Source organism: Manacus candei, unplaced genomic scaffold (genome assembly GCF_025592945.1).
Source record: "Manacus candei isolate 608988 ecotype Guabito, Panama unplaced genomic scaffold, ASM2559294v1 h1tg000020l, whole genome shotgun sequence".
Taxonomy (NCBI): domain Eukaryota; kingdom Metazoa; phylum Chordata; class Aves; order Passeriformes; family Pipridae; genus Manacus; species Manacus candei.
In genome coordinates, this window is record NW_026138068.1 from 1757604 (window position 1) to 1785041 (window position 27438).

Sequence of the window (27438 nt, forward strand, 5' to 3'; positions counted from 1 at the left end):
CACAGCTCCAGCTTGGAGCTGCTGTGGGAACAGCTCCCGCTGTGCCAGGCTCACACTGTTCCTGCACTCCCAGCTCTGCCCAAGATGGGAGGACAAAGCGCATCCCATGTGATTTAACAGATTAATGTGGGGAAAACAAGGGGCTCTTCAGGAGACAAAGTAGCTCAGCTTTAAACGATGCCAGATTCACACCAGGAAACCGGTCTCAGCCCAGCACCCTGTGCTGAGGGTGTCCTTGCTCCACACAGACCCCTGCAGACCCCCACAGACCCCCACAGGTCCCCTCAGACCCCTCAGCCAGCTCCTTCGATCAGACCTGGCAGTGACTGAGTCCATCTGCAGAGCCTTCCTGAGCAGAGGCAGGACCAGGGCACAGGAGGGTCTCCCCCTTTGTTACACAGAGCCATTCCATGTAAACCACCCAGAGAAAAGAAGGGTCAGCAAAGAGAAAATGCTATTATCTATTATCTATTATCTATTATTTTTTACAGCTGCTATGGCACCAGCTGCCTCTGTTCTGTCATTTATGCTTGAGCTGATCTTTGGTCAGGGTGTTAAACCCTGCTCCCCTGGCACGCTCCACAGGCAGATCACACCAGCAGCAGGGATTTCTCACCTTCATCCCAAAGCCTGGGACAAGGGCAGCCCCTCTGGCAGCCCCCGCAGCCCCCACTGCTGAGCACAGCCTTGGCTTTCATCTCCACACCCGCGCTGAAGGACTGGGACTGGAATCCACAGCTCTGCAAAGTCCCAGGAGTGACACAAATCCTGTATAAACCGCAGGAGATTAACTGTCCCTCACCTGTGTGCTGGGGCTTGGCTCAGGGAGAGCTGCACTGGGGCTCATAGAGGGGGGCTGATGGTGGAGGGGCTCTGTCTGGCTGTGGGGGGACGCCCCCAACCTCCACTCACTCTCCCCTCAGAGCAGAGACCACCCTGACACCCTCCCACCCAACCCCTTCACTTGGGGTAAAGTCTCATTGCTCCTCATAAACCCACAAGCAGAAAACTTGTATTTGAAAGGAGAGGTGTTCAAGGAACAATAATTTCATGTTAAAGGAACAATAATTTTGGGCTTCCCAGCACAGAGGGAGAAGCCTGTAGAGTGCAGCCCACCCAGTGTGGGGATTGATGGGACCAGAACCTACACCCATCCCTGCCCACTGGGAGGGGGCAGCCCTGGGCTGGGCATTCCAGTTCTTGCTCCCCACACGGGGTCAGGGGACACTCAGGGGCACACAGTGAGGTGGGGTGGCTCATTTGGAGAAAAAATCCCCTTCCCAGGGCTCTCAGGGTCATGTGCAGGCAAGAAGCTGGTGGATGATGTCCCCTGGCAGAGCCATGCCCCCTGCTCCTCCTCCACAACCAAGGGTGTGCAGATGTGGCACTTAGGGACATGGGTGAGTTATGGCCTTGGCAGTGCTGGGGGAACAGTTGGACTTGATGGTCTTAGAGGGCTTTTCCAACCTCAGTGACTCCATGATTCTGCGATTCCATTCTATGACACCCCAAACAGCCGGGGCCAGACACACCAAAAAAATAAATGTGTTTTTAACTGGAGGTTTCTAACGGGTCTCCATGTGTGTGCCTGAGGGATTAACAGTGTCCAGAGGCTTCCTGTGCCGGGCAGACACCGGGCAGACACCAGGCAGCTGCGTCACGTCGTCACAGCAACCCGCTCACCCTGGCCCTGAAGCCGCAGCTCCAGCTCCGGCTCTCATGGTCTTCCCTGGAGTTTCTTTTAATTACAGATGAGAAAGGCTGGGACAGTCAGGGCTGGAGCCCCTCAGAGCCCTGGGAGCACCCGGTGACCCCGTGCTCAAGCATGTATCACTGCAGTAAAATCTGCTGTTAAACTGAGACAGGGCAGAGCGGTGGCTCTGGGGACACTGCCATTCCCTCCTGGTCACAGCTCAGCTGTGAAAGTTATTTCAATTTCATGTGGCTTATTCCCAACAATTCACACCCTAGAGAGACCCAGTGAGCCCAGATGGATAAGGTGACCTTTATACATCCCTTCCAACCCAAACCATTCCAGAATTCCTGATCTTTCCCTGCAAGAATGAGTGGTCACCTCCTCCAGTGGGTCTGGTGTCATCATTTGCAGAGTGATAACAGCAAAACACCAGGGACAGAGAAATAAGGATTTTTCAGGAAGAAGGAGGAAACAGGGTCCTGTTTCACCAGCCCAGCCCCCAAATACACCCAGCAGGTACTGAGGGGATGGGACCTGCAGGGTGAGGCTGGTCCCTGTGGGGTCAGGCTGGTCCTGTGGGGTCCGGCTGGTCCCCACGAGGTCAGGTTGATCCCCACGGGGTCAGGCGGGTCCCCACAGGGTGAAGCTGGTGGTCCCTGCGGGGTCAGGCTGGTCGCTGCTCGGGGCTGCTCTCCCCTCCTGCCTTTGATCAGAGCTCTGCTTTCCCTGCCGGCTGCTCTCCGTGCCGTGGGTTTCCAGCGGGAGGTGGGGAAGCGCAGTCAGCCTGACCCTCCCCTCCTCGGATCTGTCATCAGCAACAGAAAAATCCTCCCCGGCCCCAAGTTGCTCAGCCTGAATCCTGCAGGATTTGCCAGGGCAGCAGGATGGCAGAGCAGCCCTGCCCAGGTCCCCTTGCCAGCCTTGCGCCCCTGAACCCTCAAACCCACCCCAGGGACAAGTGGAGCAAAAAGATGGATTTCCTCCTCTCGGTCATCGGATTTGCCGTCGATCTGGGCAACGTCTGGCGGTTCCCTTACATCTGCTACCAGAACGGAGGGGGTAAGGACACCACTGGGGTTATTTAAGTCTTCTTTTGAAGAAAAGACATCTTTTTTGTCATTTTTCCATCTTTCCCACCCTGAAAAACTCCCTGTTTCTTTTCTTTCTTTGTCTCCAGCTGCTCTGCTCTGGACAGGGCGGTTTAGAGACCGACCCAACTTCTCCTGACATCTCTCTCTGTTCTGTTTGCGTCTTTCTTCATTCAAAATCCTCCTCCATTCCCTGCATCCTCCTTCCCTGGGGTCCTTCCCTCCTTCCCTTGTGTCTTTCCCTCCTTTCCCCATGGGGCTAGAGGTGTGTTAGCAGCTCTAGGATCACAAAGGGAAAACTAGCCCGATGCAAACCACGATAAAGGATTAAGATCTCTAAATTTGGGGTGGGAGGTTCATACACTTTATGATCATGGGACTCTGGGAAGCTGCCCTTTGGGGTGGCTTGGTTTAAAATCATCCTTATGAGGATTCCACCCTCCTGCCATGGATCTTGGCCAGCAATGCTGGACCCCATGAGCAGCCCTGGCTCCGGGGGGTTCAGCCTGTGAAGGATCAATGAAAAATGAAGATACAAAAGCTTTGTGCAGGAAAAATCTTTCAGTAAATGACAACTAAATAAATTGCTTTAAATGGAGCAGGGTAGAAACCTCTCTCACATGGAAATCAAAAAGGAGGGATGAGAATTTTGTGCTGTTTGGGAAAGCGCAGCGGATTTAATTGCCAAAGTCAGCTTTCAGGGAACATCCTCTACTGCTTGGGAAAATTAGAAAGAGATAATTAGTTCCACACTCAAGGCAAAACTGTGGATCCCAGGTGCCCACACTGAAGCACAGTTATTTGTGAGTTACTCCTGTGGGATTGGGACCAAAGCTGAGCCCCTCTGTGTGGCTGTGGATCGGGTGGGGGATTTCCACCCACCCCACACACAGGAGGGTGAGGAGTTCAGGCAGCAGCTCTGGGGGAGTACAGCCACAGTCCCTGTAGAACAGGAGCACCAGGATGGCCAGTGCTGGGCTCACCCACAGCCCAGGACCTGCCTGGAAGGGAAACACTGGAGAAAACATTGCCCTGCTGGGCCAGTCCAGCCTGGGGGAATACAGGAGGGTGCTGGGGATACTGAGGATGCTGAGGGTGCTGGGGGTGCCACATCACATGCACACAGAGGGCTCTCAGAGAGAGGAGCCGTGGGGGTTAAATTAACTAGTCCCAGCAGAACTCGGAAAGCAGCTCCACTTCCAAAACCTCCATGGGGTATGAGTGTAGCCCTGGTAAAAATGAGATTGTTATAAATAATGCAGATTACAGCTTAATTATGCGTCTTGGGGTGGCTGTGCATATTCAGTGGGATTTTCTCCAAAATACTTCTAGACCTGAGGGGTGCTTGGAGTCCCTTCCCCTGCACCCCAATGGTTTGTGTGGCTCTTTGTACCATCCTGGCCAGCGGGGGAGTCCTGGGAAGCCCAAGAAGCTGGGACTCCAAGCAGGGTCTCTCATCTCTGAGCCCCAGATCATTTCCAAAGCATCTCACAAACACATTCAAACCCGACGTGCTGCACTGGGGCAGCACCGTGAGGGAGGAAGGTGACAATACCGTGGTCCTCCCCTCGCAGCCTGGTGGTGACCCTGCTCTGCTCCCTCCCCACAGGAGCCTTCCTCATCCCCTACACGCTGATGGCTGTCTTTGGAGGGGTGCCCCTCTTCTACATGGAGCTGGCCCTGGGGCAGTTCCACAGGACAGGAGCCATCCCCATCTGGAAGCGCATCTGCCCCATCTTTAAAGGTGAGAGCCCCCAGCCCAGGCCCCACGTGCTGGGGTGCAGGGCCATGCCGGCAGTGCCGCTCCCCACAGACGTGTCCCAGGGGCTGAGCCTGCTCTTGGCTTTTCCCAGGCGTCGGATTTGCCATCTGCATCATCGGCCTCTACGTCTCCTTCTACTACAACACCATCATTGCCTGGGCTCTCTACTACTTCTACTCGTCCTTCTCGGGCACCCTGCCCTGGGCGAGCTGCGACAACCCCTGGAACACCCCTGACTGCACCAACTACTTCGGCAGGAGCAACGTCACCTGGACCAACTTCTCCAGGTCCCCTGCTGAGGAGTTTTACACGTAAGTCCACGGATGTGGATGGTGTGTTAAAGCTGGGCATGGCCCTGTGGAGGCACTTGGGTCTGCTGCTTGGAAGCAGGTGCCTGGGAGCAGGCTGTCAGGTGGGAATGCTCTTGGGGAGCTCAGGACTGCCTGCCCGGGGTTGATCCTGCTCCCCGGCCGTGGGGATCCCTGCCTGCAGGAGGAAGGTCCTGGAGATCCATAAATCCAGGGGTCTGTACGACATGGGGGGGATCCACTGGCAGCTGCTCCTCTGCCTCTTCCTCATCTTCGCCATTGTCTACTTCAGCCTGTGGAAAGGGGTGAAAACCTCTGGGAAGGTAAGGAGGGCTCCAGCAGCAGCCCTGACACGGACATGCCAGAGCCCTGGGCAAGAGGGACCCATCACCAGGTGGGGGTTTTGCAACTCACCTGACTGCAGGAAGAGAAAATATCACCTCCCTCCCCGCCAGCCCCTGCCCCTCAGGGCACCCCGAGTGAGCTGTGCCTGACACAGGGGGGTTGGGTGCTCGGTGGTGCCGCGGGCTGACGGCTCTGTCCCCCCAGGTGGTGTGGGTGACGGCCACCCTGCCCTACGTCGTTCTCCTCATCCTACTGATCCGGGGGGCCACCCTGCCCGGCGCCTGGAGGGGGGTCGTCTTCTACCTGCGCCCGGACTGGGGCAAACTCCTGAGCACCGCGGTGAGTGCACGGGGGGGACGCACTGCCCCAGGGATGGCAGGACACAGACACCCTCCCTGGGACACCCACCCACCCCTGCCCACGGGTCTGGCCCCGCCACAGGGGATGGGGGCCTTGTTCCCACAGAAACAAGGTGCCCCGGACGGGTTCTTGGAAATGTAAATCCGTAATTGAATCACCCATTTCATTTTCGCCGGGTTTTGTTTGTGCCGTGCTCTCGCCCCAGCCTGACAATGGGCTTCCTGTGGGTAATTACCAGACAGCACTTGAGAATTCTCATTAAAGGTAATGAGGGCCGTGCTGCCAACACCGAACCTGCCGGCAGGAGTGGGTATGGGGGTTTGGGGCTCCCCTCAACTCCATCCCCCTCCAGACACGGGCAAGTACAGGTGACACTGCTTAATTCTGCTGCTGCAGGACCCCAGGGTGGATACCAGCTCCCTCCACCTGGTGACATTCCCTGGGGTGGTGGGGCAGGCAGGAGATGAAGTTTGGACACATGTGCCAACACAGCCCCCATCCCCGTGCCATGGGGTGTCCATGCCGTGGGTACCAGGGGGCACCTCCCAGCCCTATCCCAGCCCCAAGGACCCCCTGCCCTGCCCATTCTCCTGTTGCTTCTCCCACCAGGTTTGGGTTGATGCTGCTGCACAGATTTTCTTCTCCTTGGGTCCTGGATTTGGAGTACTCCTTGCCCTGGCCAGTTACAACCCTTTCCACAACAACTGCTACCGGTGAGTTCTGCAGCCACGGGCCCCGGTGGGCACAGGGGCTGCACAGGCATAGCTGCAGCAGAGGTACATCCTGAGAGCTCCTGGTCCCCGTGGCCACATCCCAACAGCTCCTGGTCCCCGTGGCTGCTGGCTGAGCATCTTTCCCCATTTCACTGATGATTTTGGTGTGAGGGACCAGAAGAGGGAACCGGGGTCGGGGGGGGGGGTGTGGGAAGGTGGCCATAGCAGCTCAACCGGGGTGAGGGTTGATCTGGAGGGGGGGATCTCCCTACTTTCTGCCTTCCAGGGATGCTCTCATCACCAGTGCAGTGAACTGCCTCACCAGCTTCCTCTCAGGCTTTGTCATCTTCACAGTGCTGGGCTACATGGCTGAGATGAGGGACGTGGAGGTGGAGGATGTAGCCAGAGATAAAGGTTCTCATCCCTCCAGCAGCACCTTCCCCAAGGTGCTGCCACACCCCAGGCTGTGCCAGGGGACAGCCAACCAAGCCAGTGTCCCCTCCTAGGGCCGAGCCTCCTTTTCATCACCTACCCTGAAGCAATTGCCAACATGGTGGGATCCACCTTCTTCGCCATCATCTTCTTCCTGATGGTGATCACACTGGGGCTGGACAGCACAGTAGGTGCCTCTGTGGAAAGGGACAACCCAGCCATGTCCCCAGCAGGGTGATGAGGGATGGGATGGGATGGGATGGGATGGGATGGGATGGGATGGGATGGGATGGGATGGGATGGGATGAGATGGGACATCCCCACTCTGCCATGGAGGGAGTGGATTTTCTTGGAGAGCAGGACTGTCCCCACATCCCATTTCCCCACCCCATGCCAGCATTTCCTTTGCAGTTTGGGGGCCTGGAGGCCGTGATCACGGCCGTGATGGATGAGTACCCCCAGCTCCTGGCCGGCCGACGGGAGCTCTTTGTCCTCGGCCTCATCACAGTCTCTTTCCTGGGCTCCCTGAGCACCCTCACCTATGTGAGTACCACTGAAACAGCCCCATCCCTGACCCCCACACTCCCACTCCTTCGCCCCCATGGGGTCTGCAGCCACCCTCCCTCCTCATGCTACTCCAGGGGGGAGCCTACGTGGTGAAGCTGCTGGAGGAGTTCGGTGCTGGCTGCTCCATCCTGGCAGTGGTGCTCCTGGAAACCATAGCTGTGTCCTGGTTTTACGGTAAGAAACTGCCTCTGTCACGGAAAACATCCCGTGGGCACCTACACAGGTGTGCAACCCTACACAGGTGAGTAAATCCAGGGACTGAGGGGCAGAAGCTTGTGTGTGACTCCTGGAAAGGGGATGGATGATGTGTCCATGTGGCTGCCAGTGTCCCTGTACCCATGTGCCCAGTGGGGCTGTGACAGCTCTCTCCTCTGGCAGGGATACAGAGGTTCTCCCACGATGTCAAAGCCATGCTGGGCTTCACCCCAGGGCTGTTCTGGAAGCTGTGCTGGGTTGCTGTCAGCCCTGCCTTGCTAGCAGTGAGTATCCATGGCCAGAACTACAGACAGGTCAAGTGCAGCCTCATTTCATCCTCCTGGTCCACGGCATCCCTGGCAGGGCCGGCCTCAGGTCCATCTCCATGCACAGGGCTGGATCCATCCCCTTTGAAATGCCAGCTCCCCCGGCACTTCAAAGGCTGCTGTTGGCAAGAGGCAGAGGGGTCTAATCTCACTGGATCTGCAGGAGAAGAGGCCTTGTGAGGATTAATTATGACTCTAAGCACTCTGCCCTGGTTATTAAGAGAGGAGTATTATCATCAAAGCAGACAGCAAACGGTCTTGTTTCAGCACGGGGACACTCAGCCTTCACAGGCCACTGTCTCATGGGGGGTCGTTAGACAAAGACCCCCAGCCCTCACCCAGCGAGGGGGGGAGCCTGGGAGATGGCACTGACACGTCCACGCTGGCCTGTCGTGGCTGGGAGAGCAGGGGGAGCAGTGGGACACGGATGGTGTTAATAGAATCATGGAATCACAGGCTGGTTTGGGTTGGAAGGGACCTTAAAGATCATCTTGTTCCACCCCCTTAACCTGATAACCCATGGGATGAGCTGCCATCAGTGCTGGGGAGATCATGGAATCAATTGGGTTGGGAAAGCCCTCTAAGATCATCAAGTTCAACCATTCCCCAGCACTGCCAAGGCCACCACTAACCCATGTCCCCAAGTGCCACATCCACATGGCTTCTAAATCCCTCCAGGGATGGGGACTCCACCACTGCCCTGGGCAGTTGTGCCGGGACTGGACAACCCTTTCAGTGAGGAAATTTTCCCTAATGTCCTAAACCTCCCCTGGCACAACTTGAGGCCATTTCCTGTTGTCCTGTCACTCTTTACCTTGGAGAAGAGCACGACCCCCACCTGGCTCCACCCTCCTGTCAGGGTGTTGTAGAGAGGGAAAAGGTCCCCCCTGAGCCTCCTTTTCTCCAGGTTGAGCCCCTCCAGCTCCCTCAGCTGCTCCTCATCAGACTTGTGCTCCAGCCCCCTCCCCAGCTCCATTCCCTTCTCTCGATATGCTCCAGCCCCTCAGTGTCTGTCTTGGGGTGAGGGGCCCAACCTGCTCACAGGATTTGAGGTCCCTCACAGCTCTGCTCCGCTCGTTACAGTTCATAGTCATCAGCTCCCTCCTGGACCAGCCACCCCTGACCCTCTTTGACTACCAGTACCCTGAGTGGAGCACCTCAGTGGGACACCTCATCGGAGCATCGTCCTTCATCTGCATCCCCTTCTACATGGTGTACAAGCTCGTCTGGACACCGGGGTCTCTCAAGCAGGTCAGGAGCAGGATGGGCAATCTCATGGCTCCTGGGTGGGCTGGGGTGGGCAGAGCCCCCTGCTCAGGTCAGCCCGAGACCAGGGTCAGGGAGCTGGGCAGGTGGTTGTGTCCTCAGCACCTTTGTTCATATGGCAATTAAATCCCACTGGGAGAGCTGCCTGGGAAGTGCTCAGAGGAGCGTGGCTTTGTGGCAGGAAGGAAACCTGTCACGGTGTAGTTGTTGTAGTTGTTAGGTTTGGTCGATATAGAAAAGCACACACACATACACACACTGCACAAGAAGTTGAGACAAGTGCTGTCTGCAGCCTCAGCACAGCAGCATCCTTTATTAGGAAAGCTAGCCCACATTTTTTCACACACTTTTTTGTAAATAATATAATTTCTACAAAATACCATTATCATGCACCTGCATCATGAACATAGCCAACATTTTTGTCCTTGCACATCTCTATCCTCCCTAAACCTACTTATCAACTTGCCAATTAACTCCCTGCTTCTCAAGGCCATACTGTTCATGGGAATGGTTAATTAGCTTCTCTGCTTCTCACGGGAACGGTCTTACGCCATCCAGCATACTGTACTCTTCTAGGGGTTCAACTCCTAGGGGCTCAACGGGCCTGCCGCTTCCCCCCACAGAAACCCACTGGGTTTTCCCTCTCCTGCTCTCTCCCTCAGCGCCTCGCCATCTGCATCCGGCCGGAGAAGACCACGCGAGCCCCCCGGGCAGAGGTGGTGGGCTTGGCACCCATCCTGTAGAGCACCAGCGTGGCCGGGGGACACAGGGACTGCTGGGGCAGCAGGAGAGCAGCTGCCACTGCCTTCCTCACCACAAACTGCCCCTCTTTGTCTGCCCCGGTGCCAGCAGCAGCAGCTCCGTGGTGTGCCTGAGCATCCCAGTGGAAGTGACACCGCTGGCACGTCCTGGCAGACTGGAGCCTGTTCTCACTTCTGTCAGGGAAACCTGTGATCCACAGCAGGGAGGACAGGACCCACCACCGGGAATCCTCTGATTCACTGCAGGGAGAATGGAACCCACCGCTGTGTCCTGTGGGCTGGAGGCCAAGGGGCCAAACTCCCCGGGTTGGAGGAGAACCCTGATTTCCAGCACAGACAGAGGAGGAATTTCCTCACTGGAGATGTCCATGGCCTGCCTGTGCAGACCCGTGGGTGGGAGCAGTGCATGTCTGTAGCTGTCCTGTGACACGGAAAATAAAGCTGATCTCGATGCTCAGAGGGAGAGGAGCCGGAGCCCACCTTTCTGTGTTCATGAAGCGCCGAGCTCAGGGCTGGGCTGGGGGACACGGGGGCTGCCGCTGTCCTGACACACCAACACCTTGTTCTGCTACAATGGTCCAAGGCCCAGCGGAGGAACTGCCTGGCCCCGGGATGGGTTCCTGGGGTGGGTCTCGGCAGCTGCTACCTCAGCCAGGCAGGTCGGTGCCTCCTGACATCCCATCCCGGCTGAGCGGGGGGCATCCGGAGAATTGGCAGCCTCCGGCATTTGAAAAGCGAAAGACCTTTACATATCTCGTTTTAAAACCAAATTCCAGGTCGAGGCAAAGCAGCCCTGGACTGGTGTGAACCAGCCACCTGCCGCGGCTTCCCAGTCGCGTCCTATCGTTCCCGGTGCAGCCTCGACGTTCCTCAGCGCCCTGGGGCCAGTTAAACACTTCCAAAACTCACTTTCCCCGCGGCGGAGGCTGGAGGGGCACACGGGGCTTGGAGGGACACGGAGCTGGGGGGACACACGGGGTTGGGGGAGATGCACTCGGGGGTTCAGGGACGCGCCGGGGCGGACACGCGGGGCGCAGCCGATCCCATTCCCGGTCCCGACCCCGCTCCCGATCCCTCGGCCGGTCCCCGGAAGGCCGGAGCCGGGGCGGGGCGGGCGGCAGGAAGGGGCAGGGCCGGGCCTGGCGCACAAAGCCCGGGGGCGGCGGGGCTGGGTCCGCTCGGGCCGTGCTGTGTCGCGGCTGTCGCGATGGGGCTGTCGGCGGCGCGGGGCTGGGCGCTGTCCCCGGGCCCGGCGGAGCGCAGCCGGCCCTACGCGGTGCTGCAGCACCAGAACCTGGGTGAGGAGCGGGGGGCACCGGGCACAGCCCGTCCGGGGCTCGGGAGTCAGTTGTCGGTGTTTAATTAACGCTGTTTCTTTTCCCGCCGCAGTGCTGCTGGGCAGCATCCTCAGCGCCCTCCTGCTCACCATCATCCTCATGGCCATCTGCGTGTACCGGCCCGTGCGGCGGCGGTAGCGGAGCGGGACCTGCCGGGGCATCGAGGGAATGCTGCATCCCACCTGTTCTCCCGTCTGGTACCCACCGTCCCACCCCTGCTCTGCTCCCGTCCGGTTCTCCCATGTGGTACCCGCTGTCCCGCCGCCGCCGGCGATGCCCTGACCATGCGGGGGTGGCTTTTCGCCCGTCTCGTCCCGCGCTGCATCGTGTGGCTCCATCGTGACGTTGCTTTCGGCGAGGGCCTGTCCAGGGGCTGGAAATCACACCCCAGCCCTCAGCGAACGGGCTCCTGGAGCTCCCGGCAGCGTGTTCGCAGCAAACCCGGCTGGCTGTGAGGAGGGTCTGGAGCAACGCCCCTTACTCCCAAATTGCAGCGTTTCAGCGAGGATGATCCTGCAGGATGTGCATCCCTGGTGCATGTGGGCGTGCGGGGCCTGGATCAGCACAAGAACATCGTCCGAGGAGCAGGTCCACACTCTCGATCACACCACAGCCACATTTGTTTTCCCATTATTTCAGTTCCTTGTTTGAACGCTGAGTCTCGGGGGTTGGACAGGGCTTGGAGCAACTTGGTCGAGTGGGAGGTGTCCCTGTCCGTGGCAGGGGGTTGGAACAGGATGAGCTTTCTGGTCCCTCCCAACCCAAACCGATCAAAAATGGCCCAAAGGCAAAGGCTCAGTGACTCACCACAGCAGTGGGGGGGTGGAGGGGGTCTGGCATGTTCTTGCCTCTGAGCAGAAACACCCGATCCTGGTGTAGCTGTTCAGGGCTAGGCTTGTCATTCCCAACGTTATTTGCTTTAACTCTTGGCTAAATAGCCCCAAACAGCCTCATACCAAACCAGCCCTGCTGAACCAGTTTGGAACTGGAGTACAGGTGAGGGTTTCCAGCATGTGCTGATCACTGTCCTCCTGGAAACAGGAGCCTTCAAAGGTCTGCAAGCCAGGCAGCTGCTGGGACCTGCCAGGCTCAGGCTCTCTGGAAGTGTTTGAGCTCCAGCCAGACCCATTTATGCATTTTCAGTAACAAATCCAAGTGTTTACACTGAATCCCACTCATACGAATGCTGCTATTTTGTTTTGCACTGCTACGAGTAGTAACTGGATTTTACTAATTATTACTTTGGTATTTAACATAGAGGTGGTTTTGTTAGTAATTTATTTAGTGTCTTAAAATGTAACTTCCAGAACATTTGTGTTGAGCTTTTGTCTAACCCCTTGTGCTGCATCTGAGGTGTTTTCCCTTCCATTTGAAGGACACCAACCACTGGCATTGAACGGGGGGAATTTCTTTGCTGCTGCTCAGTTGGTGAAATGACAGTAGGAAGCTCCCCTAGAACAGAATGAGTTCTTAATCCAAATGAAACGAGAGTGAGGAAGCAAGGCAGCACTGTTCTATTGCTTTCTGCTCCTTTTTTTGCTCACTGATTCCTGTATCCTTGATTTTTCTCAGTCTTTCATCTGCTGTAAAGCCTGGCCTGCAGTCTGTGCTGCTCATGGGGGTGGATGGTGAAGCTCCCAGCCACACTCCGTGTTCCCTGGAGCAGCATTCCTGTTTGCTTTCATTCTTCACTCCCTGCCATGCCTCTTTGTACAAATAAAGAGCTCAGTAAACAATCTAGACTCTTATTTATTCATGGATGTGCTGTTTGTTATTAACTGGCCTGTACTGTACAGAGGGAGGAGGCTGCCCCTATTCTCACCTCTGGTCACCTCACAGTTCCTACCCTGCTTTCAGCAGTGAGGGAATGGGAGGGCAGTGCTGGGGAAAGGTTTCCATGGATGTTTGTTAGCAAGGAGCTGTTAACAGTGCAGTGAAAGCTCATCCTGCAAGCCTCGTGCAGTTACCAGCAGTCCAGTCACAAACCAAAGCTCAGCCAAAGCAGTGTAAGAAGGGTTTCCAAATAAAGAAAATCAGGAATTACTGTTGTAAAGAGCCTTGAAACAACAAGTCAAAAGTACAGAAAAAGCACATTCTCAGTCCTGCTTTCAGAAACAAGCAGCATGAGATTAAAGAACTTTTAAAGCTGGTTATAGTTTTAGAACAAGCTCTAAGTGTTTGTAGCTCTGAGCTCCTCTTTGCTACGTCAGCCTCCAGCTTCCTCAGAAAGAGAAGTTATAATCAGCTGTTACACAGCAATAGTGGCATCAGTATTAAACATATCTGAACCCTCTCCTCATCTCTGTTACTCACAAGAAGATGCAAACAAAAATTAATAAGCTTAACCCCCTGCCTTTCACTGCCTTAGATCTGTGTTGACCTGATCCCCTTTTTCAAGACAGGAAGACTCAAAACTTGGCTGAAAATGTCTCAAGAGTGATTCTGGGGATTGTGTGCCTGATTCAGACTAAACCAGAACTACCTTTGAGAATTTCATAGATGATAATGTCACTTTAATGTACAAAAATGCCACAAAATACTTATTAAAACAGACTCCAGATACCACATTTGAAAAAATCCTTGTGTGTGGTGTAACATGTGCTGTACTTTTGGTTTTATTTCCAACACACACAGAGGATCCATCTTACACTGTATGGGTTGAAAGTCAAGCTTTAAGAAAAGCAGCACCTGGGTGAGGGAAGCAGGGCATTCTAGTTTAGCTGGAATGATACAAATGTGATAGAAAGCAAAAAACCCAAAAGCAAATCCCATTTATTTTACAGTCCCGGACTAAGAAGCAGTAGCATAACAAAACTTCAACTGAAAGTGCTCAATGTTCTTTAGTTTAAATACAAACCCAGAACAAGTCAGCTTGAAAAATGATTATTTTTACCCCTCCTGTAGCCTGTGAAATGCTTAACAGAAGACAGGCACTGCCAGACAGCTGGGTGTGTAAAGGCAACAGCACTCTTTATTCCCACTGGAGGAAACACCCAGGGTTTCATCTCCTACCTCCAACCTTGTCAGGAGCTCAACACAAGGATTATTCCCTTTTTCCCCAACTGTGAGAGTCACAGTAATCCCCTTTTCAAAGAAAGGTGCAATTCCAACCCAGCCCACTGCTCCTGTGCAGGACAGTCCCCGCTCCTGCAGCACCCAGGAAGCTGTTTTTAGGGAATGAAGCTGTACCAGAGGACACCACCAGTGTGGAGAGGCCAGTCCTAGTGCACACTGAAGGAATTTTAATAATTTCCTATGTAAAACAACGGATTATTGGTTTAAAATAGGGTTCCAAGTTACCAACTATCCCACTGGTTATGATCAAGTCCATTTTATAGTGATTTTATACTGGTTAATTAATAGCTGGTCACCCAGAACTGCCCTGTTTAGCCTGAGGAACAGGAGCAGGGTTAGGAGCAAGCTCAGAGCAGGGGTACCATAGGTTCCTCCACTCCTGCCAGCCAGAGCAGAGGAATATTGCTCACATTTAACAACTGTAAGGCTTTCCTGTGGCTGTTCATCGTGTACTTGTGGAGTGCACTTGAGAGTCACAGTGTGAGTACTGTAAACACTGACAGAAGTGCAGATAAAAGAGCTACAAACATCCTGTATGGCCAAAAACCTGAGGAAAGCTGGTTAAAACTGACCTGGGAATCGTTACGAGACCAGTCTTAGGAGCGTAGGCCTAGTGGCTTGGTTTAAAATCAATAAAAACATTCAGATAAAAAAATAGATGTATTCACATGAAGGATGAGCGCTGGGGTTTTAAAAAGCAACACACGTTTCCCTTCCAGCTGACAGAATTAAAACTTCTCTTCCCATAAGGATACAATAAAATCTCACCTGGATTCTTTTCCTGGTTGCATTTAGCACCCACACTCAGGCACACACCAAGTGATCCCAAAGAAGCACCTGTATCTATCCCATATTTTCTTGCTGCCCTCTGACCATGGGAACGAGCTGGTTTGGAATCACTGCAGGAACTGCTGCTTTACTGGGCAGATGGTCCCATTTGAGGATCTAAAACTTTACTGGCTATTTGTTTTGTCCTTTTTCAGAAAGCACTAGTTTTAATCTGGAGCTGTTCAAGTATAAAATTATTCCTCTTAAGCAGGAGCATGTGCCCAAATCCCAGTAACTAGAGGAGAGAGAACCACATATATATACAAAACTAACAGAAAACATCTGTCAGCATGAAGAACTACCGTGTGTGTGTGTGTGTAGGCAGGGAGATGCTCTCTGTAACAGCTGGAAGAAACAGGCAATGGCTTTGAATTACTGAGAAATAATGAAGCAGATGAGTATTTCTTTGGTAAGCAATGAAGTTTCCCTCCTGAATTCCCCAAAAATCAGGTTTTCAAGCTTTACTGCAATCCTATATCCTGATGCTAAAGCAAAACTTCCATCTGCTCTTCAATAAATAAGTTTAGATAAAAGCATTTCCTTCAAAGCTAAGACTGCACCGTTGAGGAGCCAAATGCAGAGTCCTGTGATCTGAAATTCCCTCAAATGAAAATAAGTCAGCTTTTTGTAGCTGCTGATGCCAACTTAAAAGGCAGGTGAAATGTTTCCTTAAGCAATCCAGGAGTGGTCTTTAGACTGACAGCCCCAAAAACCTTCAGTTTTACACAGATTTGGTCATCCTTACTTCAGGAGGTCACTGAGGAGTTATTTTTCCACAAGAGAAAGCTGTAGCACTTGCTGAAGCTCTGCATCTTCCTTTTCCTGACGCTGCTTCTCCTGCTCCTCCTGCTCCCGGACAGACAATTCCATGGCAAGCTGCAAGTCTTTCTCAAAGCTGGAAGGTTCACTGGGGCTGCTGCAGTGGGAGCTCCCCGAGCTTGTCATAAGGCTCTCCTGCAGTGCCCTGATGGAGAAGAACAACTCTGATAAGTAAAAGAGACAGAGCCAATGTGACATTTCCTGCACTGATCCTTCCCGGCAACTGTTTTAGACCCACAAAGCTGAAAATCTCTCCCAGAAGACAGAAAACAGCTTGAGGATAAGAGAGCAGCTGTTCTCACATCTGTCAAATTCCCAGTGTCAAACCTGCTCTTTGAAGCCTTCATAGATACAAACAGTTGTATTTTCAATGGGCCTCTAAAAGCATCCTCGCCTGGTTTAAAGGCAGCATGACTTCCCATGTACAAAAGAACCCAGAAGATTCAGTTCCTGGTGTGCACAAAGTCTGCAGCAAAACCTGACAGACACTAGAGCATATTCTCATGTGTCCATGAAACACGTGTTGAGTTTTTAAGGATTACATGAAGATTCTGAAAAGAAAGAAGAGCTGCCCTGAGGATTGCAGCATCTAACAGTCAAACATTCAACCCAGAGCGATCAAATTCAGAGCAGAACAGAAGGACTGCGTTTGTTTGTTGGGTAAAGAAACTGTTGTGTGCCCACACCAGTCCCACAGCTGGGAAGAGCTACACTACAGAAACCAGGGAGGCCCAGTTTGGAGTCATTACTTCCTGGAAAAGTAAAAGCTGGAAGAAGCACAATAAGAGACCTCAGGTTCTGTGCATCTGCTACCCACATAAAAAAACCTGCCATACTGCTTCATGCTACTGAGGAGGGTTTTTTCACTCTGTCACTGCTTGGCTTGATGTGAAAAAAGTTAGTTACCTCTGATACTGTATATCGAAGTCCTGGGAATATGCAACTGCTCCATTGGAATCTGCCCCCAATTCCTACAGACGGGGAAAGACACAATTCCACAGCAGTTACCAGATCTGCAGAGCAACTCACTGAAAGCCACCCTTAAATCACTCTTATTTCTTCTTTGAAATACATGATTTTCATCTTCTAAGGTCTTGGAAAAACAAGTCCCACACTGGTTTCCTTCAGCTATATCTGCACCATCCTCGCCAAACCTGTCACTGCCCAGATTCCAGCACACTTACTTTACTTCCTCCAGATTCCAACAAACTCTGCTGGATGGCAAACTGCATGATCTCATACTCTTCATCCGGCACGTGTATGTTCCTGCCGTCATCCTGGACGTGGTAGGACTCTGGGATCTCAAACACCGACTGGTCCACCTCAAAACCAGCACCTACAGAAGCCAAACACAGTTGCAAACATGGCAGAAGTATTATTTCTACAAGTTGTGACATAAAGAATTCTGATGTTTATGCACACTTAAGTGCAAAAATCCAGATAAACCACTTAGCTAAATACACCAAGAGGTTTTGAAAGCCTGTGGCAAACCAAAACAGTGCAGTCCTTTTTTTGGATGATGTGAAGTGATACACCTAATAAACCCAGGGTGCAGCAGAGCACTGAGGTGCCTGAACTCTGACAAAACCAGATGGGGGTGGGGGGAGCTGCAAAAGATAAATTCTGCAGTGGTTCTTCTGAAGTTATTCCTCATGAATGGACCTGCAGCAGTTCACAGGACAGAGGATCACTGGATATACGCAGCTATGAACATCTTACTCAAATGTAATCCAATTCTTTCTGAAGTCACTTACAGCAATTTTGAGTTCCACTTCCCACAGCAATAACTTGCACCAGAATTCACAGCTCAAAATACTCAGGAGAGCTTTCTGGAGCGGGGTTTGGCAGGCATGGAAGGGGCAGGATGGGTCAGCAGGATCAGTGTCACACACTAACACAGTGCAGCTCCCCCTCACCTGTCAATGTTTTATTCCCTGCCGTTCCTCATCTCTCCCCTCAGTACATTCCACTGACAGAGATGTAAAAGGTGAGATCACTGCCCCTTTCCACTCCTTACCTGCTTCACACTGTGCACCTCCAGCCATCTGTGAGGAGCTTTTCTCAGCTGTCCTGCAGCTGTTGACATTTGCAAATGTAATTCGGGCATTCAGCACGTGAAACAGGGGAATTTCTGTAAGAGAACAAGATTTCTGCCAAAAAGAGAACTCTCACTCACTTCCACACCTACATCAGACCCTTACATGTTCATGGGATATATTCTTGTAATGACAAAGCACACAGTAACTCACTTCATCAAGAAGCTGCCCTTAGTTCTTCTCAATCTCTCTCTAAATCTCATATTTAATAATAAGATTGGCAAATTTAAGGCATCAAAGTTAAGAGGAAAGGGCTGGCAACAGCTCACTGTCACTGAAATGACACTGTCTTTGAAATTATATTTCTGTACTGGTCATTCAGAATTTACGAAGATGCTACAGTAAAAATTGCTAAATATTACCAATTTTGACAGGAAATCCGGGTGGAAAGTCCAGAGTGATGAAATCCCTAAGTCTGGCAAAATGAGCACTAGTTCTGGCCATCAGGTCGATGATTGGGGTGACTTGTTCCGTGAGGGACAAGGGGAACTTCTCACTCATCCACAAGGTTGCTTTAAATCTGAGAGAGAAAGTAGCATAAAAACATCCTAAATTCACAGTTTAGGAACATATGCAAAGCAAAACAGGCAGTTGGGCAGTAACAGGAGATTACTAACAAGTTACAGCACTAGTCCAAATGTTTTCTTTGACTCAGTGGAAGTAAAAATAGATTACAGCTGAACACTTAAAGATCTTATGATTAATTGTGAAAGCTGGGAAAAACCACACTGGATATTTGTAAACGTGGTTTCCAGAGACCAGATAACTGGGAAAAGACAAACCAGAAACAGTTAAAATGGTATTTCTCACTTCTGTGTTCGAATGGTGACTTCCTTTGGTCTTCCTATGTCTCTGCCTTTCAAATCAAAGTCTGGGTCAAAGTATTCCTCCAGAGTAATAGCAGTGGGATTGTTAGTTGCAGCACACTCTGTTGTCTTGGTCGTACTCTGGAAGGAAAGAGTGGAAAAAAACCAACTCAAAAAGTATAAAAGAAACAGACAGTGGCTACTACAGGAAACTTCCAAGTTACCTCTTGTGAAGTAACTCTCCTTATTTTATACATTCTGTTTTATACATTTATATATTCTACACCAGTGACACCAGCCATAAATATAAGCTGTTAATAGACTAGTTTCTACTGAGGGTAAAAATCTCCAAGTATTTTAGAAACAGGAAGAATCTACTTAAATATTTTGAAGCTGGAAACCAACCAGAAACACACACAGGAGCCACAGCATTTCCAGACCCCAAATCCTGTACTAAAGGCAAAACTCTGATGGGGTGTTTGAAACTAAAGTCTCTAGATCCATGTAAGTGTGCAACCCTGACACAGAGACAGCAAATCCATTATCTGCTGTTCTTTAGTATGTACAGATGCAGGGGAGTTTCTAAAGCCACAGAGAATCATGGGATGGTTTGGTTTGGAAGGGACCTTAAAGCTCAACCCATTCCATCCCCTGCCATGGGCAGGGACACCTTCCACTTAACCAGGTTGCCCCAAGCCCTGTCCCATCTGGCCTTGGACAATTCCAGGGATGGGGCAGCCACAGCTTCTCTGGGCAACCTGTGCCAGGGCCTCACTACCCTAATAGGGAATATTTTTTTCAATATATCTTGCCTAAATTTCCCCTTTCAGTTTGGAATCATTATCCAGACATTTCAGAGCAGCAGGGGTTACGTGGTTTTCCTCCAAGAAGGAGGTACCTGCTATTCATCCAGAACATTTGAGCGCTTAAACCGAACAAAAACATCCGTAGGGGAAATTTAAACCTCATAATCAAAATTGCTGCCAAACTAAGGAAACAAGAGGTGATTCCACACACCTGGAGTTCCTACTGGGACGGATCTCTGTGCTGCAGTGACCTGTGCTGACATCAGACACTCACCTGAGCACCATATTCATGCTCCACTGTCCCCAGGAATGAGTCCAGGAGGTTCCTGTCAGCTTCAGCTAACAAGAGGGAAAAAAACCACACTTATTACTATTAATTAGCAGCAAAATGTGCATACAGGCCAGGCTAACAGCCAGGCCTCCAACCCAAATAAGTTGTTCCTGTTTCCTGTGAGTTTTGCCAGGCAAGCCCAGGACCTAGAGCTGTCAGTATGAAATAGGTACAATACACAGAATAGAGGCAAAGATTTTTTTAGTGGTTTCTATGATTAGCAGACACCTGTATGATTCCCAATGTCTCACAGTGGCCCCAGGGTAGGAGAACTTCCATACAGTTACTGGCTGGTTACCCTGTACTCTAATTTAAATACCAGAAGAAATTAGTGGACCAAAATGAAACAAAAACTCCAAGCAAACAAGGCCTCTGTGAATTTTGTAACTGCTGCCAATGCAAAGTACAGGCAGGAATACATTCCAGAGCAGAAAAGTGCAGCCTTTTAAAACTGTCAATAAACTTTCAGCAGGTTTGAAGGGCTTTGCTTTCCTCTAAATAGAGCTGGGATAAATACAGCTTCATTTGTAGGTTAGGGGTTGAGTATTGAGCTCTCTCAGACATATAACACGGGAAAGTAAAGCAAAGTCATCAAGAAAAGAATTTCCCTTGTCTGTCTGCTCAGTTCTGCAGTCACACAGAGAAGGTATTGGAGAGCCAAAAGGTTCTACTTGTTTCCAGTTGACCTATGGGAAAAATACCTTTATATCTCCTCTTCTCCTCCTCTGTTAAATGTTCCGTGCGGATTCGTGTGACCACGTTCACATTGTTTGCCATGTAGACCTTGAAAAAACACAGGGACAAAAACCAAGCAGCATCACAGGTTAAACAAGTGAGTTTTCTGCAGTAAAACACCCTGTGCACAAAACTGACTAAACAAACCTCAAAACTAGGCATTTCCAAGCTTGCCGGAAAGAAGAGATTTTAAGAGGGAATGGAGAAAGAAAGTCAGATGCTTTTTCCAAACAGAGATCACTTAGATCACTTATAAGACCTCCCAAATGATATTTAGTGAGTTTAGTTCTGCAGGAACACCAATGAACCCCCTGTCCAACTGAACAGTCCTGCACTCTTATCAGGAAAAGCCTTCACACAAATGTAAAAGCTACTCAGCATTTATTCTTCTGCTAAGTGAAATTACAAAATGTAATTCATTGCACAAATTCCCAAACCTGGAGTAAACACAGACTCGTGAATCAGGAAAATTAAATTTTGTGATTCTGAACTCAAATTCCTACCACAGTAAGGCTGCTAAAGCTATTTGCAGAAATACTTCACTGAGGTGAAATCAAGGACAAAACCAGTGTCAGATGGAACCATTCTAAACAGCTGTGACTCAGGGGCAGGGGCTAATTCATGAAGTCATGATGCAACTCATGGCATCAGGAGGCTGCTGGTGCCTTGCAGTGCTGTTATTAGAGAGTGCTCAGGGCACTTCAAGAGGTTCCTCATGTTTTACACAGTGAAACAAAGACAATGTTCAAGAATGAGTTAAGTGTCAGTTTTTGGAAGGAAGGAGTGCTGGCAGCTCTGCTGGATCTTCTGTCCCTCTTCTCCCCTCTTCAATCCCCCCTCTCCTCTATACCCTGCTGACATTCCTGTACACAGGCTCCAACGCCTCCCACAAGCCTGGCAGCCTGGAAGTTCCTCACCCCTGCCCAGTTCTGCTGGCAACACAATACATCTCTCAATGGGAATTTTTAGACCTGACATATTCAGGAAATACAGGCAAAACACAACCCCACTTCAGATTGCTGTAAGACCTCTTGGAAGAACAGAACAGGCTTTACCTTGGCTTCATAACCACTGACACCTTCTGCTTTTTCTGTCTTCCAGACCCAGAATCCAGATGTGGTTCTGACAAGAAGTGAACACTATCAGTGTCTAAACAGCTGCATTTCTATACAATCCCCAGCCTGTTCTTCTAAAATTGATTTTAAACAACATTTGACAGATTATTAACCCCAGACAACTGGATAAACGTGTAGTAATCAAGGAAGACATGCTATACATATTTATTTAAAGCATTCATGAGAGATTGGACTTATTAGCCACAAAATGCAAGTTCTTGTCCATTGGTTTCGGCACATGGATTTGGGTGAAATGCAAATTTGTAATGAGCCATTAACATTGAGTTAATGATCCTAGAGGTATTTTCCAACCTTAATGATTTTATCTTGTTACTAAGATAAACTGGAAGCTTTCTGCAAATGATTACTGGGAACTTTCTGCCAAGCAACAGTGGCAGGTTCACCAAATCAAATTTCTTTATGTAACAGGATGTGAAGTTTAAAGTGATTTCAAATCTAGCCATAAAAAAATTAATTCCAAAAGCTTTTGAGTTTGTTTTTAAAGCTTTTTTTTCTATTATGACCATCCATAATCTCAAAATTTTAATTTGTTAAGAGGAACTTTATACCTTACCTCTCAAAAGCAATGTTTTTGGTATCAAGGCACGTGCTAATAATTGGAGATGTGAGGCGTCTTTCCACACCTTTTCTGTTTGGTGTCATCGATCCCAAAATCAAACGCTTCATGTGCTGGGAAATCTCAAACTTCTCTGTCATAACATACTTCTCGTCATGGTTGATCACGATGACCTCTGCCCAGCCCCCTGTATCTGTTGGAAACACCACGTTTCAAGTTAAAAACCTCATCAGGAGTGTTCCAGAATGAAAAGCTGGGGATATGTTGTGTATCAAACCCGGGTGGGTGCCACCTCACTGTATTTGCACTCAGCTGGGATCAAACTGGAGCTGGAGCTAAAATTATTTTTTATTTGGAGGGGAACCTGAGTAAAATACTGAAGTCAAATTTTAGCCCTATCACCAAATTTTTACCTCGTATTTACTGAAAGAAATCAAGCCATGACAAACCAGTATCTCTGTGAGACTCTCGTGAATATACGTATAAATCTCTTACAAAACTCAGCTTCAAGAGGTCTTTTTGTGCAAAATCAGATTCTTCATTGTGCTCACACAGTGCCTGGGGATTGGAGAGGCTGAAGTATTTACCCCCTCCCTTGAAGATGACACTCCTCCTGCCCCTCTCCCACGTCATGTTCTCGAAGCCCAGCAAGGTCATGTCCACGCGCAGCTTGGCCCCGCTCTTCCAGATCCGGCACACGTCGCTCGGGCACACCCTGGAGAGCAGGGGCACTGCAGGGAATCAGGAGACAGAAGGAAACAAACAGTCAAGAGGTGCAGCACAGAGGACTCCAGCAGCAGCCACATCCCTGACACAGGATTGCTCAGCCCTGGGATCAATTTTCCAGAGGGGGCAAGATCAGGAACAACCAGGTCAGGGACAAAACCCACCTAACTCAAGCAAACACCTGTTGAGACTAGAAGATGTGAAGTGACATAAACCCCATCTCTAGCAGTCTAATAGTTTGATATTTGGGATATCTAATCATCTGTGAGGCTCAGTGTTCATTCCTTGAAGAGAAAAGCAGGTACCTCCCAAGGTACAAGTGCCTTGTGCACCCATAGATGAGATGTTATCACTTAGTCATGGATGGCCAGGGACAGGTAAACAAACCCCAAGGAAAGTCTTCAGCAACTGCAACAGCTAAACTCTCAACCAAAAAACAACCAACCCAATAAACAGGAAACAAAGAATAATTGTGCAACAAAAATACAAGAGGTTATTTTGAGAGAGAAAAGAGGAGGATTCTGAGGAGCAGATATTTCCCTGTGTATTTCGTGGGACATTTGTAGCTCATTTCTGCAGCTTGTAAGAGGTAATGAGGAGCAGGATTATTCTTACCCCAGCTAGTGAACTCCCATTTCATTTCCACATAAAAGTCAGGAGTCTGGAAAAGGAAAACACTTGATGAATACTTCATGAAATAGTTTGACATTCAGTGCAGTGTTTCTCGTGAGCATTTTAGATAAAGGAAAACAAAAAAAGAGCAGAAGTGGAGAAATGCTAAGTGAATGCTAAAACTGAAATTGAAACTGGCAAACACAAAAGCCACTGGCTGCTCCTGCTGCTTTCTGGGGGGCTGTTCTTCCTTATTATACTAGAAAGGCAGCAACACCTTCCAGATTCAGCCTCCACTGTTGCAATCCTTAATCCTCATAACTAAGGATTTCAAAGTAAAGTCAAGGAAAAGCCTCCATCTCCCTCAGCACTATGGAATACACAGGTTGGAACAAAACACAGTTACCCAGCTGACTGGAGTTCACTGAACTACTTGAACGAGATTAGCGGTGAATTCAGTCTGGAGTGAGAGGTTTACATGAAATAATTACCTCATTAATTTTCTGGAGTAACTCAGGAACTCCTCCAAGGGTCATGAAGGCCTGCTGGTAGTCTCGATGCTGCAGGACCATCTGGACCATCTCTGGATCCCCTGTGCTGACAGCCTCGTGCAAAACTGAAAGAAACACAGACACTGCCTCGTTTCACTTCGCTTTCTGACCAAGATCCGCATAACAGCAAAAAATACAGCATGTGCTGCTGAGAAGTATCACCTCGGGCTCCTGCTGCCCAGGCTGGCCTCACCTGTCCATCCCTGTGCGTTCTCCTTGGTCACATCTGCCTTGTGCTGCAGGAGGACTCGGGCAGACTCTAAGTAACCCAGGGAAACAGCCAAGTGCAACAAGGTCCGGCCCCGCGGATCCCGCTGGTCAACATCCTGTTGGGTGTCCCAGAGAGGAGTAATGCAGCTCATCAGGGCTTACACAGACACAGTGCTAATCCAGGAGTCAATATTCCCTGGCATTCCCACGCACCCGTTCCCAAACACTCCTGCACTGCCCTTCTGCAGGGCCACCTCGCTTCCCCACGGAAATAAGACGAGAAGCAGAGCAGGGCCTATAAAGGGCACAAAAACATCACTGTGGGACATGTGTTCTCGTTGATGCTTCTCATTTCTTTTTCTGTCATTATTTCCCCCCCTGTCTCCCTCCAGAAGGGTTGTTTCCAGGAGGAGATGGGAGTTCTAGTCCGTGTCCATCACCCCACAGACAGCCAACAGCCTGAGACCCCACAGAGGGCTTAAACTGTACAACAAAATGGGGGAAAAGGGAGGAAAAAAAAAAAAGCAACAGGGCATACGACACGGATTTTGGACAGCACTCTAGGAGAGGACAGAAGCAGATGGTGTTTCACAAAGCACACACAGCACAATGAGGAGTGAGGGCATTCTCTACAAGTCACTAGAACAAAAAATTAACTACATAGGCACAAACATCCAAAACGTGCAAGCACAACATACTCATACCTTACACATTTTTCACTATTAGCTTAGAGATTTGAAACAGAAGAGCATCTATAACTAAAGGAAAAGGGGAAAGTCAATAGCAGAATGAGAAAAGAAGGTTATTATGCACGTTAACAGGGTTATCTGACAGCAGTAAGTCAGAGTATGAGTATCACACACAGAGTGGGGAAAGCTTCAGTTTAAAACATCTTCACTTCTGTGGTGGAACGTTAATTAATTTGTTTTCCCACCTCTTACAGCTCCAACACCTGCAGCACCAACAGGGAAAGGGCCCTAAGGGTGCCCACCCCACTGTCTTTGCTGCTGTTCCTGGTCCCCACAGGCCCGACCCCCGTTTGCAGCTGGTGAGTGGCTCCAATCCCCTCACACGCCCCTCTGGCAGCAGGAAGTTTATCCCAAGGAAGCGGGAGGAAACATATCTTTGGAACACTTAAAAAAAAAAAGGTGTTTAAAAGCAGATAAAGGATGTAAGAGACAGACACGTCCCATCTCCACACGCTGCTGGCTTCCTCAGGGAACGAAGGGAGAAGCAGCACTCCCCAGCTGGGAGCTGCTGTGTTTAATGGCAAACCCTCCCAGGTGAGAACGCTGGTGAACAGAAATAACCACACAGGAGCGACGTTCAGGTGAGGTTAAAGAGTTTGTTAAGGCATAAGATTAGATAAAAAGTGACTGCATTCCAAAGATCCTCCCAATGCAGGGCAGGAACATGCTCCAAGCAGGCATTAGTAACTCAGGTGGACGTTAGTGCTGCAGGTGGACAGCCAGGAGGTGGCACAGCTGGTCTGGGGCTCATGTACTTGTGGTGTCAGGTAGAATTAATTAACAAACTCTGCTCATTAACTGCACCCCACGCTAGTCCCTGTCAGAGCTTTCCCACAGCAGGAGGACTTTTGCTGCTCCAGCTCTGCTGCAGCTTTTCAGGCCGTTTCCTTACGTCATTATGTCCCAGAGAGGGGACAGCTTTGTGTTTTCTACTCTCCAGCATGGAACAATGATCCATTTTTTTTTTTTTTTTACCAGAGATGCTGAAAACATTCCAGCCAGTATAAAAACTCTGCCACCAGTCTTGGACAAAAACAAATCTATGAGAACTGCTGGTGCTCAGCAAGCCAGGGGCTGGTTTGATCTTTGGCAGCGGCACCTTTGCTGAAGGTTGACTTCCCATTGGGATAAGCAGCATTTATTATTTTAATAAATAAACTAATGTCCATCACAGCTGCTCTTCTTGAGCTGTTTCAGAGACTCCTAATTCCTTCTAAAGAGCTTCTCTGCAGCTGCACTGGAATGCTCCAAGCAGAGTTTCACAGATGCAAAGCCAATGTTTACTATCTAAAGTCAAGTATATTCCTGAGCCTTCTTACATCGATTCCACACCACAAATAGACAGGCAGAGCAGTGCAGGGATCCCTCAACACACCCGGCAGCACCACCAAGGTGCTTCTCCCTGGCACGGCAGTGGGTGGGGAGCACCGAGCCCTGCACTGTGCAGGAGCTCTTTGGGACCACTGGCCCCCCCTGGGCACCCCCCCGTGCCCGGGCCGCCCTTACCTTGTCCTGCAGCTCCTGCTCCAGCCGCCTGTAGTCGTTATTCCAGACCAGGACGTGCAGGGGGAAGGCGCTGTCGGCCCTGCCAGGGGAGCTCATCCCGGCTCACACGTGGGCAGGGGGAGCCGGGGGCCCTCACTGGATTCGGGAGACCCCGAGTTACTCAAGCCCCAAACCCCTGCAGCTCCTCCTCTCTCCCGGCCCCTGTCAACCCTTCACCCCATGCAAAACCCCACCCCTGGGGACGCCCTGCTCCTGGGAAACCCCCCCAGACCCCACTCTCGGCACGCCTGGGGGGCTCCCCTGCTCCCGGTGATCCTGCTGATCCCCACACTCTTAGGGGTCCCCTGCTCCTGGGCAACCCCCGGGCCCGAATTCCTGAAGATCTCTCCTGCCCCTGAGCGCCTCCTCACAGCCCCCCGCTCCCCAGGGTCTCCCCCGCTCCTGGGGTCCCCGCTGCCCTGCAAACTCGGGGGTCCCCTGCTCTTGAGCACCCCCCTGCAGCCTGAGGGTCTTCCCTGGGGAGACACCGCCCCAGCCCGAACTCTTGGGGGGGGTCTCTGCTCCCCCTGAGCACCCTCACACTCCCCGCTCCCGGGCTCTCCCCTGCCCCGGTGCCCCGCACCCCTCACCCGGGATCCCCCCGCTCTCCCCCCTCAGCCGCCCCCCCGTCCCTCCAGGGAGGCCGGGACGAAACCACAGCGCGGCCGGCGCGGGGGAGAAGGGGGGGGGTCCCCGCAGTC

General features: G+C 51.0%; 3 protein-coding genes across 4 annotated transcripts; 2 read left to right on the forward strand and 1 right to left on the reverse strand.

Annotated features, from left to right (window-relative positions):
• The first annotated feature begins 2580 nt into the window (after positions 1–2580).
• Positions 2581–12892, forward strand: LOC127470200 (sodium-dependent serotonin transporter-like). The gene is made up of 14 exons (XM_051785432.1): positions 2581–2755; positions 4394–4528; positions 4638–4857; positions 5039–5177; positions 5404–5538; positions 6169–6272; positions 6559–6686; positions 6779–6891; positions 7116–7247; positions 7346–7445; positions 7650–7750; positions 8876–9043; positions 9721–11117; positions 11209–12892. Exons 1-13 carry the CDS (start codon positions 2581–2583, stop codon positions 9799–9801), a joined length of 1731 nt encoding a protein of 576 aa, XP_051641392.1. The 3' UTR covers positions 9802–11117; positions 11209–12892.
• CUNH12orf76 (chromosome unknown C12orf76 homolog) lies at positions 10808–12892 on the forward strand. Its single transcript, XM_051785588.1, has 2 exons — positions 10808–11117; positions 11209–12892. Exons 1-2 carry the CDS (start codon positions 10808–10810, stop codon positions 11292–11294), a joined length of 396 nt encoding a protein of 131 aa, XP_051641548.1. The 3' UTR covers positions 11295–12892.
• Positions 12893–14105: 1213 nt separating this feature from the next.
• Positions 14106–27342, reverse strand: ANKRD13A (ankyrin repeat domain 13A). 2 transcript variants are annotated; one of them, XM_051785566.1, is made up of 16 exons: positions 27328–27342; positions 26699–26833; positions 24427–24559; positions 24174–24298; positions 23686–23731; positions 22932–23075; positions 22342–22537; positions 21708–21774; positions 20619–20700; positions 19861–19925; positions 18785–18921; positions 18337–18494; positions 17896–18009; positions 17063–17214; positions 16785–16849; positions 14106–16023 (listed from the first exon to the last, which is right to left on the reverse strand). In XM_051785566.1, the coding sequence occupies exons 2-16, from the start codon at positions 26792–26794 to the stop codon at positions 15825–15827; spliced, it is 1779 nt and encodes a 592-aa protein (XP_051641526.1). In that variant the 5' UTR covers positions 26795–26833; positions 27328–27342; the 3' UTR covers positions 14106–15824. The 2 variants fall into 2 exon arrangements, with proteins under 2 accessions (XP_051641526.1, XP_051641527.1); XM_051785567.1 differs by lacking the exon at positions 27328–27342 and adding an exon at positions 25148–25201 and having other exon boundaries at positions 26699–27298.
• Between the last annotated feature and the right edge of the window lie 96 nt (positions 27343–27438).